The sequence below is a fragment of the Pongo abelii genome, chromosome 19 (assembly GCF_028885655.2).
Source record: "Pongo abelii isolate AG06213 chromosome 19, NHGRI_mPonAbe1-v2.0_pri, whole genome shotgun sequence".
Lineage (NCBI taxonomy): Eukaryota > Metazoa > Chordata > Mammalia > Primates > Hominidae > Pongo > Pongo abelii.
This window is the reverse complement of record NC_072004.2, coordinates 72818405-72831941: the sequence shown is the minus strand read 5'-3', so window position 1 is coordinate 72831941 and position 13537 is coordinate 72818405. Positions and strand designations below refer to the sequence as shown.

Below are 13537 nucleotides of genomic sequence, written 5' to 3'. Positions count from 1 at the left end.
CTAGGTTATGCGGCCTCTCATATTAAAAACAAAACAAAAACAATAAAAGACGGCAGTACCTAGAAAGTCTACACCTTCCTCAGAAGCACACAGCTGGTCAGTGGGAGGGCCAAAGCTCGCCTCTGGCTAGCCTCAAAGGCCATCCTCTTAACCACCGCATTGCCCAGGCTTCCAGCTCAGGCCTGGGCCCTGCACTTGTGGCTTAAGGATCCCAAAGCCTAGGGGCATTGGAGCAGTAAGCAGACACCATACAGGCAACACCTGGGAACATTCACCTTTAATTCTGTTACAGGTTCCAGTATTTGCGCTGGCCCTAGTCAGCTATGGGTAAGAGTCACCCATGGGCAAGAGTGAGGAGGGGCCTGTTCCCCCATGAACCACATCCTCAGTGTTGGCCAAATACCAGCGTGTTGGGTAGGCTTCCTGTGTCCACCAGGCCTGGCCATGTCCTGCACAGCATAGCTTGCACCTCTGGGCCTGAACCAGGGTGAGCATCAAGGCCCCCATTTCTCCTCACCAGGGGGTCGCTTGTCAGCTCCAGGGGCCAGTCTGGCCGCACTGAGAACTTTTCAGTCGAGGGCCTGATGAGTCTTGGGAATGCGCTTCTGCAGGAGGGCCCAGGCTTTCTCCACCTTCAGACAGGCCGGGATGTTGGGAGGAAGAGAGGGCAGGGTCAGGCAGTACCCACTGGGGACTCCTTCCCCACAACCCGGCCTTGCCCTGGGCACCAACCTGGCGTTGGGTGATATGAGGCTCCCACAAGGTGCTGAGCACCACGTGGCTCTGTTCCACAAGCTGCTGCCCGCTCATCTGGCTCTGCAGCCGGCTTTGAGCCGCGGCTTCACTCAGGCCATCCCTCTCCACAATGCGTCTTACAGCCTGAGCACAGATGAGACATTTGTCAGGAAGAATTCCGGCTCACAGGATAGGATCTGCAGTAGGGATGGCATGGGGGGTGGGGTGAGATACCTCAGTCTCAGGGATGACAACAGTCCACACCTCATGGACCAGGTTCTGCCAGCCGGCTTCAAGCAGCACAGCGGCATCAATCACGCACACACGCTTTCCTGTGGGGAGACCCCAGTCACCGCCAGCAGTGCGGACGCTCTCCCAGGCAGAGTGCATGAAACACAGTCCCAGGGTGAGCAGACATTCCCACGTGGGGCAGGGAAGCTCCCAGGGGAAGAATCAGCTTAACTGTCCCCTTGGCTGCTCCCATCCTCCCTCCCACTCACCCTCAGTCACAGCCCGATCCATCTCCTCTCGGGCCAGCTTTGCGATAATTGGCCACATAATGTCCGTGAGTATCTTCAGCTGCTTCTGGGGAGGGGAACAGAGGGCAGAGGTTACCTTCTCTAGAAGAGGCAGCCAGCCCGAGCAAGGTGGTGTTGGGAATAGATCAATGGAATTGGCATTCTGGGCCTGACCAGAGAGGTCCACTGGACCCTGACCCCTGGGTCTAGTAGCGGCTTAGGAGCCCTTAGGAAGCTATTGTTTACCTTATTCCCAAACACCCGGCTGCCTAGGACCTTCCTGTTGATGATGCCATCTTTATGGAGAATATCTGGACAACAGAGACAGACAACTGAGCACAGAGGCCTGGCTAGCTCCTCACTCCAGGCCACTTTCAGCCTTCCCCAGTTATTACCTGTTCCAAAGGCCTCCACCACAGGCTGGTAGGCAGGGCCACCTGGGGCGTAGGCCCGATGACCCAGGTGGTCACTATCAATGACAAATGCCCCCAGGCCCTTCAGTCGCTGAGCTATTGAGCTCTTCCCAGAGCCACTGATGCCAGTCAGCCCAATTACATAGAGACACGTGGGGAGCTCTGGCCTTTCCTGGGGGTAGGTGAAAGGGAACCCACAGTTACTGAGGCCCTCAGCCTCATGCCTGGGGCTGAGCCCCTCAGCTTCTACTCTCCAGCATTGCCAGGACACCCAAGCAGGAGGGAAGGGGGAGAGGAGCTTACATATGGAGGCCGAAGCAGGTTTCCCAACATTCGCTGGCGGAAGCTGGAGGAGCTGACTTTGTCCTCTTCATTCTCTGTATGTCTGAGGTCCTTCAGCAGCTGGATCTGGTACAAGGCAAGCTCCTCCAGGTCCTGGGGTAAAGAGGAAAGGGTGAAAAGAGGGAAGGAGGGAGTGAGAGGAAGACCCTGACATCCAACCTGCCCCCCTTATACTCCCGTTCCTACCCAGGCTTCTCCTCCAACTCAGCGGGCGAACTGAGAACCAGTTCCTCCTTGCTTCTTCCCACCACCCTGAGCCCCCACTTCTCTCCTCTGGGGCCATGGTACTTCCAACAGCCCCCTCAAAATGGCCTTCCCCGTCCCCCATCCACTCCCTCTGCCAGTCTCCCTCAGGGGTTACATTCTCAAGGCGGAAGCGGTTGACGGCCATCCCCCCACGATAGGTCTCCTCGCTGACCACCAGGAACTCCAGGGAGGGGTCAGAGCCAGCGGGCCCATAGGGGTCCAGCAGGGGGATGACATCAAAAGTCAAGGAGGGCTTGATGTCCACCAGGAACTCACTCAGATGTTCCACACGTTCTGTATAAGGTTGGAGCAGCTCAGGGAGCAACTTGCCTGGGGAAGGAGCCCAGAAGAACAGTGAGATCTTTTTACTGGGGAGGAGTATGGGCCAGTTTGGGAAAAAGTGTCCCTAAGTACAGTATCCCCAGAGGGGGGTGGCAGAAGGGGTTCAACTGGTAAGGCCTATGGTGATGGTGAGGGGAGCATGAAGGTGAAGAAACAGGCAAGCACAATAGTCACTCCAAGGGCTGGCATGTGTCCAGAGAATAAGCCACCAGGAAACCACTCCAGAGAACAAGCGGCGCCAGAGGGCATCAGAGGCAGATGGAAAATTCCAAGACCCATGCCATGCTTGAGTTTCCTCCTCCTGTCTGTGGCACTGCTACCTGCAGCTCACTCACCCATTCATTCCCAGTGTCTCATTAGGGTGTATCACCTGGAAAACTTGCTAAAGTGCAGATCCCTTTGCTTCACATTTGGGGTATTCTGATTGAGTGGTGACTGGACCACATGCTGAGAAAGTTATTGACAAAATGTCCTTAGCACCAACTGAGTGTCAACCACTGTGATATTTGAGAAGAGTGGGAAATAATGAATGGCCCTGCCCTTCCTTGATCTCGGCATAAAGGTCGGGGGTAGGGAGATTTGGGGATCCTCCACCCTAGTCCAGGGTCCCTCTCACTCACTCTTCAACAGATCTTTGTCTGCTACTCCCACCACAAGCTGCTCCTGGGCCAGGATGCACGCCACACTGAGCAACACCTTGTGGGCGTTGTGCAGGCGGTCAAACGTGCCACCGACAGCGCCACGGTAGTAGCCACGCACCGGCTGCTTTGGAGACCTGGCCACGGGGGAAGCTGGCCTGATCGTGGAGGGTAAGGGGACATCCAGGGGCTCCACGGGCACTTCTCCTATCCCATAATCGGGGTATAGTAGCACCGAGGCCAGTCGCGGACAACAGCTGTAACAGCTGGTGGCGTAACGCTCTAGCTGCTGTTTGACCGGGTTGTACTGGCTTCCATCCAGGGTCTGGAAGTCTGTCAACACGACTTCTGGCGGGTGGGCGAGATTCTGGACTGAGGTGGGCAGGGGAGGGAGAAAGGTGCTCTTGGTTCGGATATTGGTCAGTAGGATTCTGACGTCCAGGTGCCTGTGGACGTCGGCGCCGGCATAGAGGTGCGTGATGAAATCAAGAACCTCAAACGTGGCCTGCACGGGGCTGGACTGGGGCTGAGCCGGGCCCTCCAGGCTCATGCCCGGCTGCAGGTGTACATAGAGTGTGTGATTCACCAGCCGGGCCGCCGAGGTCAGGATGGAGGCCAGGCGAGGGGCCAGGGAGGCCAGCGGCGTCGTCAGCACCAGGAGACCCGACCGGAATACGGCCATGCTGCCCAGGCCTGCGGATAGTCAGGGAGACGAGGCGACGGTGACTGAAGGGCCTGCGGCCGAGGCAGAGGCCTGTACGGGACCTTGGACCCCAGAGAAGGAGACCTGGAGCAGGGATGGGGTTTCACTGCTGATCGACAGGAGCCGGGGGAGGGGACGGGGCCTGGTAGACGGCGCCTCGGGGCTGTGCTCTAAGCCTTGGTGTCCTCATTTCTCAGACGGGGCGGTGACTTCGCTGAACTGAGTAGAAATCCTGGTAGTGGGGGAACTGGACAGGAACCCCTGTCACAGGGCTGGGGATCCAAAAATCCTGGGCCCTCTTGCTAAGCTGAACCAGGGTCTTCAAGGAATCGAAGAGAGAGGCTAAAGGGGGACGCTCAAGCTCACGTCGGTCCCCTACTCACTGAAACCTCAAGGCTTGGGTTCCACTTGCACCACCGCGGAGGCTTCCCTGGCTGCAACCCGGAAGCACTAACGGAGAAACCGCAACTTGGAACTACGGAAACGGAGGAAGGTCAAACGTCTCGACTTCGCTTCAGCGCGGAATTCTCGCGAGATTTCCATTGGCATGGGATGCGTCCCGCTGATGGGGCGGGGCTGATCTCGAACGCTCTAGGAGTGGGTGAAGCCTTGGTCCCGATGGGACCCCGGCTGGAACCGGGCAGAGAAAGGCAAGGCAAGTTTCAAAGCCCATTTCACAGATTCCCTTCTGGCCTAATGAGGCGAGATTAGCTTCAGCCAGGCCACCCAAGAGGCATCGGTAAAGACAAAACACCCAGATTTCCTTCATTCCAGGGACGGAGGTGGGGATCACAGGGCTGCGCCGTGATCCCCTCCTAGTACCCTCTCAGTCCGAGGATCCTCACGTGGGAGGCTACTGGACAGGTCTGTCCACGTACCCATTTCACAGATGGAAAAACTGAGGCCCTGTGTGTACCTGGCTGCTGTAGGAGGCTCTCGCCTCACCCAGATCCTCTGATGTGCTTGTTTGCGGGGTCTCTGTGGACAGGAGAAAAAGGCAGAGGCTGATTGGGCGCGGTGGCTCACGCCTGTAATCCCAGCACTTTGGGATGCCGAGGCGGGCAGATCATCTGAGGTCGGGAGTTCGAGACCAACCTGACCAACATGGAGAAACCTCGTCTCTACTAAAAATACAAAATTAGACGAGTGTGGTGGCGCATGGCTGTAATCCCAGCTACTCAGGAGGCTGAGGCAGGAGAATCGCCTGAACCCGTGGGCGGAGGTCGCGGTGAGCCGAGATTGTGCCATTGCACTCTAGCCTGGGCAACAAGAGCAAAACTCCCGGCCGGGCGCGGTGGCTCACGCCTGTAATCCCAGCACTTTGGGAGGCCGAGGCAGGTGGATCACGAGGTCAGGAGATCGAGACCATCCTGGCTAACACGGTGAAACCCCGTCTCTACTAAAAATACAAATAAAAATTAGCCGGACATGGTGGCAGGTGACTGTAGTCCCAGCTACTCCGGAGCCTGAGGCAGGAGAATGGCGTGAACCCGGGAGGAAGAGCTTGCAGTGAGCCGAGATCACAGGCAGATCACCTGAGGTCAGGAGTTCAAGACTAGCCTGGCCAACATAGTGAAACCCCATCTCTACTAAAAATACAAAAAATTAGCCGGGTGTGGTGGCGGTACTTGTGATTCCAGCTACTCGGGAGGCTGAGGCAGGAGAATCGCTTGAACCTGGGAGGCAGAGATTGCAATGAGCCGAGATCACGCCACTGCACTCCAGCCTGGGTGACAGAGAGACTCTGTCTCCAAAAAAAATAAAAATTAAATTGAAAAACCCAAATCTATAATATATCTACTGGTGATAAAGGATAAGAAGAAAAGTAAAGCAGAGTAAGGGAGCTATAGTGGAGAAGAGGAGAGACTATTTTAGATAAGGTGGTTCAGGAGAACAGCAAAAATCTGAAGGAAGACATAGAATCAGAGATCAGGGAATGTGACCCAGAGGGGGCCAAGTGCAAAGGCCCTGAGGCAAGAGGGCTGAACTGGGTGATGTAGATGGAGATTGGTGGGAGATGAGATCAGAAAGGGGGCAGGAGCCAGATCAAAGAAGGTCTTGGAGACCTTTGGGGAGAACCTTGGTGCTATGGTTCGAATGTCCCTTCCACAACTCATGTTGAAATAAAAAATTCAATTGCTACTGTCTTAAGAGATGGGACTTTTTTTCTCTTTGAGACAGGGTCTCACTCTTGTCCCCCAGGCTGGAGTGCAGTGGGTTGATCATGGCTCACAGCAGCCTCAACTGCCTGGGCTCAAGCAGTCCTCTGCCTTGGCCTCCTGAGCAGCTGGAACTACAGATGTGTGCCACCGCGCCTGGCTAATTAAAAAAAATTTTTTTTTTTTCATACAGACAGGGTCTTGCTGTGTTGCCTGGGCTGGTTTCCAACTCCTGAGCTCAAGCAGTCCTCCCACTTCAGCCTCCCAAAGTGTTGGGATTACAGGCCTGAGCCACTGCACTGGGCAGAGTGGGGCCTTTAAGAGGTAATTAGGTCAGCTGGGCGAGGTGGCTCACGCCTGTAATCTCAGCACTTTGGGAAGCCGAGGTAGGTGGACCACCTGAGATCAGGAGTTTGAGACCAGCCTGACCAACGTGGTGAAACCCCGTCTCTACTAAAAGTACAAAAATTAGCGGGGCGTGGTGGCATGCGCCTATAATCCCAGCTTCTCAAGAGGCTGAGGCAGGAGAAAAAAAAAAAAAGATAATTAGATCATGAGGACTTTGCCCTCTTGAATAGATCAATACGGTTATCGTGGGAGTGGCTCCTGACGGATGGATGACATTTGGCCCAATTTCCTGTCTCTCATTCGCTTCCACCTTCTGCCCTTCCATCCTGGGACAGCCATTTGCCAGATACTGCATGAGGTTCTTGCACTTTCCAGCCCCTAAAACTGTGAAGCTGTGAGCAAAATAAACTGCTTCTTTTTTTTTTTTTTTTTTTTTTAAGACAGAGTCTCACTGTCACCCAAGCTGGAGTGCAACGGCATGATCTCAGCTCACTGCAACCTCTGCCTCCCGGGTTCAAGTGATTCTCCTGCCTCAACCTCCTGAGTAGCTGGGATTACAGGCACCCACCACCACGCCCAGCTAATTTTTGTATTTTTAGTAGAGACGGTTTCACCAGGTTGGCCAGGCTGGTCTTGAACTCCTGACCTCAGGTGATCCACCTGCCTCGGCCTCCCAAAGTGCTGGGATTACAGGCGTGAGCCACTGCGCCCAGCCTAAACTTTGATTCTTTACAAATTATCCAGTCTGTGGTTTTCTGATTTAGCCAGCACAAAACGGCCTAAGACACTTGGATTTTACTGAAATGGGAAACCATAAAAGGTGTTCTGAGCAAACACAGGAACAGACTTTTTAACTTTTTTTTCTTTCTTCCTTTTTTCTTTTTTTTTTTTAAATTTATTGAGACGGAGTCTCACTCTGTCGCCCAGGCTGGCATGCAGTGGCGTGATCTTGGCTCACTGCAAGCTCCACCTCCCAGGTTCACACCATTCTCCTGCCTCAGCCTCCCGAGTAGCTGGGACTACAGGTGCCCGCCACCACACCCAGCTAATTTTTTGTATTTTTAGTAGAGACGGGGTTTCACCATGTTAGCCAGGATGGTCTCTATCTCCTGACCTCGTGATCCACCTGCCTCAGCCTCCCAAAGTGCTGGGATTACAGGCATGAGCCACCGCACCCAGCCGAGTCTCACTCTTTTTACCTAGGCTGGAGTACAGTGGAGAAATCTCAGCTCACTGCAACCTCCGTCTCCCGGGTTCAAGCGATTCTCCTGCCTCAGCCTCCCGAGTAGCTGGGATTACAGGCACAAACTACCACGCCCAGCTAATTTTTGTATTTTTAGTAGAGACGGGGTTTCACCATGTTGGCCAGGCTGGTCTCGAACTCCTGATCTCAAGTGATTCACCGGCCTTGGGCTCCCAAAGTGCTGGGATTACAGGCGTAGCCACCACACCTGGCCTCTTTCTTTCTTTTTTGAGACAGGGTCTCCCTCTCTTGCCCAGGCTGGAGTGCAGTGGTGTACCCACAGCTTACTGTAGCCTCGACCTCCTGGGCTCAAACAGTCTACCCACGTGAGCCTCCCAAGAAGCTGGGACTACAGATGCGTGCAACCACACCCAACTAATTTTTTTATTTTTTTCTAGAGACGGGGTCTCACTTTGTTGCCCAGGCTCCCTTTTTTATTTTAATTTTTTTTAAATTTTATTATTGTTATTTTGAGATGGAGTTTCACTCTTGTTGCCCATGCTAGAGTACAATGGCGCAATCTCCACTCACTGCAGCGTACGCCTCCCGGGTTCAAGCAATTCTTCTGTCTCAGCCGCCTGAGTAGCTGGGATTACAGGCATGTGCCACCACGCCTGGCTAATTTTTGGGTTTTTGGTAGAGACAAGGTTTCACCCTGTTGGCCAGGCTGGTCTTGAACTCCTGACCTCAGGTGATCCACCTGCCTCAGCCTCCCAAAGTGCTGGGATTACAGGCGTGAGCCACCATGCCCGGCCAATTTTTATTTTTTTGAGACAAAGTCTCTGTTGCCCAGGCTGGAGTGCAGTGTCCCAATCTTGGCTCACTGCAGCCTCCACCTCCCTGGTTCAAGCGATTCTCCTTTGTCAGCCTCCGGAGCAGTTGGGATTACAGGCTCCCACCACCATGCCTGGCTAATTTTTATATTTTTAGTAGACACAGGGTTTCACCATATTGGCCAGGTTTGTCTCAAACTCCTGATCTCAAGCAATAACGTCCGCCTCAGCCTTACAAAGTGCTACGATTATAGGCATGAGCCATCACGCCCAGCCCTGTCATTTTTAAAAGATCATTTTAAATGCACTGTGGTAATTTCACTGCTGATGGGCAAGAGTGGAATCAAGAAAACTAGTTTGGAGGCTACTGCTGTAATTGAAGGGAGAGATGACGGTGTGCACTCTGGAATAGGGTGATTTTGGAATATGCTTTGATGAGCACAGGTAGAGCTGTCAGTATTTGCTGACGAATTGGTTGAAAGGTGAGAGAGACTGGAGTCAAGGACTACTCCAGGGTTTTTAAAACCAGTATTGGGAAAAATGGAGTTGTCATATAGTAAAGTAGAGAAGACTGGGGGAGGAGCCGGTAGGAGGACTGGAAATGTGGAATTGGGGTTTAGACACATTAAGTTCATTGCATCAGGTGGAGGTGTTGTATTGAGGAGGCAGTTGGAGATACAGACCTGGAGTCTGTGGGAGACAGTGGGGTTTCTTTGGTGGGGGGTCATCGGCATCTAAGTGCTATTTGAAGTCATGGAACTGCAGAAGATTATTAACAATGTGAATATTCACAAGCTTGAAAAAAAAGTATGAATGTACGGAAGAGGGGGGTCACACTTTACCTCTTATTATCCCACCCCCAGGGGTGACCTTGTGAGCCACACCACACAGGTACACACATGCACGCATATGTACACACACTGTCACAGAGGGGCAAAGGGGGTTGGCGAGAGCGGGACTGAGAGCAGATCCCAGGCCTCAGAAACCCATGCCACCTGGGCCCCCTCCCTGTGGCCTTCCTGGATGCTGTAGGGATAGCAGATCTGTCTGGGTCAGCAGGGCAAGGAGACTGGCAGGAGGGGGTGGCTGGGAGGCCTCTTCCTCCAAGAGCAGGGGCAGCACATCATCCAACAGGCAGAGACGACCTTCATCCGGAGGTAGGGGCAGGTCAGGGTGGAGTGCCTGCCTCCTTCCCCCAGTGCCCCACACAAAGCTCCAAGAACTCCAGCAGGCTCCTCTTTCCACTTCCCAGGCTTTCTGTGGTCATGTCCCTGCGCACTCCAAAGGGCCATCCCCCTCAGCCTTCCCTCCCTCTCAGACCCAGCTGAATCCCTGCCTCGGTACCGCCCCCTCCTGGGGCCCTCCTGCCCCCTTCCTCTGCTGCATCCTCATCTAGCCTCTTATCTGTTCACTCCTTCCCGGCACCAGACCTCCACAGAAGTTCAGACAGTGGCTCTACAACCCTACTGGCCCCTATCAATGACTCCTGCCCCCCTGGGACCCTCCACTGGGCTCAGGAAAGACAGGCCATTGTAGCAAAGTAGCCAGTCCTGTAGCCCCAGCTGGACCTCCTCGTGCGGCAGCTTCCCAGATGGTGGGAATCTCTCAGTCCTCTGGGGCAGAACAGGGTGAGTGGAGCTGTCTCCCTTTGATTCACTTAGCCCTCTTTCTTCTTTACACATTTCCAAAATGTGACAGTAGTCATATTACTATTCATTCTAATAACAGTCCTTGCTGGCTATTAAACCTCTATACTAGCACTTTCGGCCATTATCTCCACCATTACTAAAACCCATTAGATAGGTATTATTATACCCATTTTACAGGTAAGAAAGACTCAGAGGGCCGGACGCGGTGGCTCATGCCTGTATGCCCAGCAATCTGAGAGGCCGAGGCAGGCGGATCACCTAAGGTCGAGAGTTTGAGACCAGTCTGACCAACATGGAGAAACCCTGTCTCTACTGAACATACAAAATTAGCCGGTATCCCTGCTACTTGGGAGGCTGAGGCAGGAGAATCACTTGAATCTGGGAAGCGGAGATTGTGGTGAGCCGACATTGCCCCATTGCACTCCAGCCTGGGCAACAAGAGTGAAACTCTGTCTCAGAAAAAAAGAAAGAAAGAAAGAAAAGAAAGACTCAGGGAAAGCAAGGAACTTGCCTGAGGTCTCATGGTTAATGGGGTCCAAGTCACAACCTGACTCTATCCCAAGCCAATTCCCACCTAACTCCTCCTGCAGATGCCCCTTGGATATCCAGAGACTGTGTCTGGGCTTTAATATGGACTTAAAGTGTGATCCTGGGCTGGCTTCTTTCTGGACCTTGGTTTCTGGGTTGTTGGGTTGGTTGGTTGATTTGATTAATTGACAGAGTCTCACTCTGTCACCCAGGCTGGAGTGCAGTGGCCCCATCATGCTCACTGCACCCTCCAACTCCTGGGCTCAAGGAATGCTGCCACTGTGCTGATTTTTAAATTTTTTATTTTTGTAGAGATGGGGGTCTCACTATGTTGCTCTGGCTGGTCTCCAACTCCGGGGCTTGAGCGACCCTCCTGCCTCCGCCTCCCAAAGCGCTGGCATTACAGGCGACAGCCATCGCGCCTCGCTGCGCTGGTAAAACTGGCTAACGCGATCTATCTTAATTAGCCACCCACAGCTGCTACCGCCGCCCCATCCCCAGGGACCACACAGACCCAGGGGACAAAGAAGGGCGCGGGAGACAGCGGCTGAGGAAGCCTTTACTGCCGGGCGGCCGGAGGATCGCCGAGCTCAGGGTCCCCCACCCCACTGGGCCCGGCCTCCGCCCCTGCCCCAGGCCCGGCCCCGCCCCCAGCCTCGGCCTTTGCGGGATCGTCGCCGAACACTTCCCGGTGCATGGCGGTGACGTAGTTGGAGCCGCTGGGGTCGTCCAGGCGCATCCGCAGCAGGGGCAGGAAGCGCTCGGTGGTGAAGTAGCGCAGGGTCGGCTTCGGGGCGCGCAAAGCGGTGAGGAAGACCTGCGGCGGCGGGAGGAGAGGTATGGCCACCGCTGCGCGCCGCAGGACGCACCGCCCCCGCTCCTGGAGTGCAGCCCGGCGCTCACCTCCGCCACCTCCTCAGGGTTCTGCGCCGCCTCGCGAAAGACCTGCTTGCTGTGGGCGAGGTATTGGTAGAAGCGGTGGAAGGTGTGGATGTCCGTGCGGTCCAGCACCTCGTCTGGGCTGCCCAACACCTTCTCCATGAAGGCAGTGTGCACTGGGCCGCACTCGATCAGGCTCAAGCTGCCGGCCCGAGAGCAACGAGTGGGAGGGGGCGGACGCGAGCCAGGCCCCAGTCGCAGCCCTAACCCCAGTCCCAGCCCCAACCACGACCGCGAGCAGCACCCAGGCCCCCACCGAGAGGAGCACCGCTACGCTGGGAAGTGAGGCGGAAAGGGCGCTGGGGATAACCAGAACATTTGAAACGCGGGTTCCTGCCGGAGCAGCCCTCCCAAATCCAGGAGAGGCTACGAGGGAGCCCTGGTGTCAGGTTTCGAATCTGGCGGGGTCCCTGGCCGCTGTGTGACCTTGGGCCAGTCACCTAACCTCTCTGGGCTGGAGCTTCCCCATAACAATACCAACACTTCAGCAGCCAGGTCAGCAGGTGGCACAATGTGTGCCATGCGCCCAGCCCAAGTGCCTGGCACACAGCTAATGTGAGCCGGGCAGGGAGGGCCAGGGAGATCGCCCCAGAGCGGCTCCCGCAGGACAGGGTGCTCGGGGTCTCTAGGTCAGAGTTCAGAGGGTTCGGGGAACGGGGATGTTGACTCACTGGACCCCAAAGGGCAGCAGCAGAACCGCCAGACTCTCGCATAAGCCTTCGAGCGCGAACTTGCTGGCGCAGTAAACCTCATTGAAGGGCAGCCCTTAGGTGGGGAGACGAGGTTCCAGAGGCGCAGCGGCCAGGGGGTCATCCCCGGGCAGACGGTGCCCCTCCAAGCTGATTGCACCCCCACCGTTCCCCCCTCCTTCCCGCGGAACCTGCCTTCAAGGCTCAGCTCCGCACACAAAGAATCTGGAGCTGCGGAGGCCACTCCCTACCACTCACCCATCAATCCTCCCACGCTGCCGGTCACCAACACGCGTCCCGAACCGCGCCTCTTCATGTCTGGCAGGAAGGCCTGCAGCACCCGCACAGTCCCCACCACGTTCACGTCCAGCACAGAGGCCATGGCATCCTCCCCCAGCGCCTCCAGCGGCCCCAGCAGGCCCAGGCCTGCGTTACACACTGCGGGGACAGAGGCCCGACCAGCCCGCCTCAGCATCACCCTCAGCACGGCCTGTCCCCTCATGCTCCCTGGGCCTGGGGACATGTTGGTTTCAACGCAGGGCGGAGAAGGCTCCTAGGAGCCCATATGTTTCCAGGAGGCTCACCCAGCACGTCCACGCGGCCCTCGGTCACGCGTTCCCGGGCAGCGGCCACGGAGTTTGAGTCCCTTACGTCCAGCTGCAACGTCTCCAGGGATCCTGGAGGGCATGCCAGGGCTCGGGCCGCCTCCCACAGCCGGCCTTGTGTTTTCAGGTCCCTCAACGTGGCATACACTGGAGGTTTTGGGAGAGGAGGAAGATCTGACTTCCCTTCTGGCCTCCAAGGGCTCCTCCCTTCTCTCCCTCCCTGTCCCTACCGATCTATACCTTTGAAGCTCTGGGATGGGTCTGAAGCCAGACGTACGGCCAAGTGCAGGCCGATGCCTGAGGAGCAGCCGGTGATGAGCACCACGGTGCGGGCCATGGTGAGACTGTGGGGAGAGGCTGGGGCTCTGGGCTGGATATCACCTGCTTCGCCCCGCCCCGCCTGCAGGCCCCCACCCCTTGTTGTGTCTCCCACGCAATCTCAAGGATAAGCCTTCCTGCGGGTCCCTGGCCCGCTCTTCCCACCCTGTTCTGAGCCAAAACAGACATGAGCCCACTGCTTGGAACAACAAACTGTCCTGGTTGCTGGTCAGAGGGAGGGGAGGCTTTACAAGCAGGTGTGGGTTCCCATGTGGGCACAGAGTGGCCCCCTGGGCAGATTCCCCTGGGTATGCCTCTGTGCCACAGGAGCGATTACAGTGACCGCAGT

The 13537-nt window shown here is 55.8% G+C and overlaps 2 protein-coding genes across 5 annotated transcripts; both read right to left on the bottom strand.

Moving 5' to 3' along the window:
• Positions 1 to 261: 261 nt before the first annotated feature.
• COASY (Coenzyme A synthase) lies at positions 262 to 6080 on the bottom strand. Of its 4 annotated transcripts, none has more exons than XM_009251734.3 (10): positions 4321 to 4425; positions 3217 to 3927; positions 2370 to 2584; positions 1970 to 2101; positions 1649 to 1838; positions 1500 to 1564; positions 1236 to 1320; positions 970 to 1067; positions 733 to 879; positions 262 to 632 (listed from the first exon to the last, which is right to left on the bottom strand). In XM_009251734.3, exons 2-10 carry the CDS (start codon positions 3914 to 3916, stop codon positions 570 to 572), a joined length of 1695 nt encoding a protein of 564 aa, XP_009250009.3. In that variant the 5' UTR covers positions 3917 to 3927; positions 4321 to 4425; the 3' UTR covers positions 262 to 569. The 4 variants fall into 4 exon arrangements, with proteins under 4 accessions (XP_009250009.3, XP_009250011.3, XP_054402409.2 ...); XM_009251736.3 differs by lacking the exon at positions 4321 to 4425 and adding an exon at positions 4054 to 4268 and having other exon boundaries at positions 3217 to 3929; XM_054546434.2 differs by having other exon boundaries at positions 3217 to 6080.
• Positions 6081 to 7759: 1679 nt separating this feature from the next.
• Positions 7760 to 13207, bottom strand: LOC100456666 (estradiol 17-beta-dehydrogenase 1). Its single transcript, XM_054546432.2, has 6 exons — positions 13111 to 13207; positions 12850 to 13017; positions 12524 to 12703; positions 12248 to 12341; positions 11541 to 11718; positions 7760 to 11454 (listed from the first exon to the last, which is right to left on the bottom strand). Exons 1-6 carry the CDS (start codon positions 13205 to 13207, stop codon positions 11197 to 11199), a joined length of 975 nt encoding a protein of 324 aa, XP_054402407.2. The 3' UTR covers positions 7760 to 11196.
• Positions 13208 to 13537: the final 330 nt, after the last annotated feature.

Excerpts from the sequence above, each read along its gene's own strand:
- COASY (XM_009251736.3), bottom strand. The coding sequence starts at position 4,127 with ATGAGGACACCAAGGCTTAGAGCACAGCCCCGAGGCGCCGTCTACCAG. Across the intron at positions 880-969 it reads TTGTCATCCCTGAGACTGAG|GCTGTAAGACGCATTGTGGA; the intron begins GTATCTCACCCC and ends ATCTGTGCTCAG. Across the intron at positions 633-732 it reads CTCATATCACCCAACGCCAG|GTGGAGAAAGCCTGGGCCCT; the intron begins GTTGGTGCCCAG and ends GCCTGTCTGAAG.
- LOC100456666 (XM_054546432.2), bottom strand. The coding sequence starts at position 13,207 with ATGGCCCGCACCGTGGTGCTCATCACCGGCTGCTCCTCAGGCATCGGC. Across the intron at positions 12,704-12,849 it reads GGGCCGCGTGGACGTGCTGG|TGTGTAACGCAGGCCTGGGC; the intron begins GTGAGCCTCCTG and ends CTGTCCCCGCAG. Across the intron at positions 11,455-11,540 it reads ACCCTGAGGAGGTGGCGGAG|GTCTTCCTCACCGCTTTGCG; the intron begins GTGAGCGCCGGG and ends CCGCCGCCGCAG.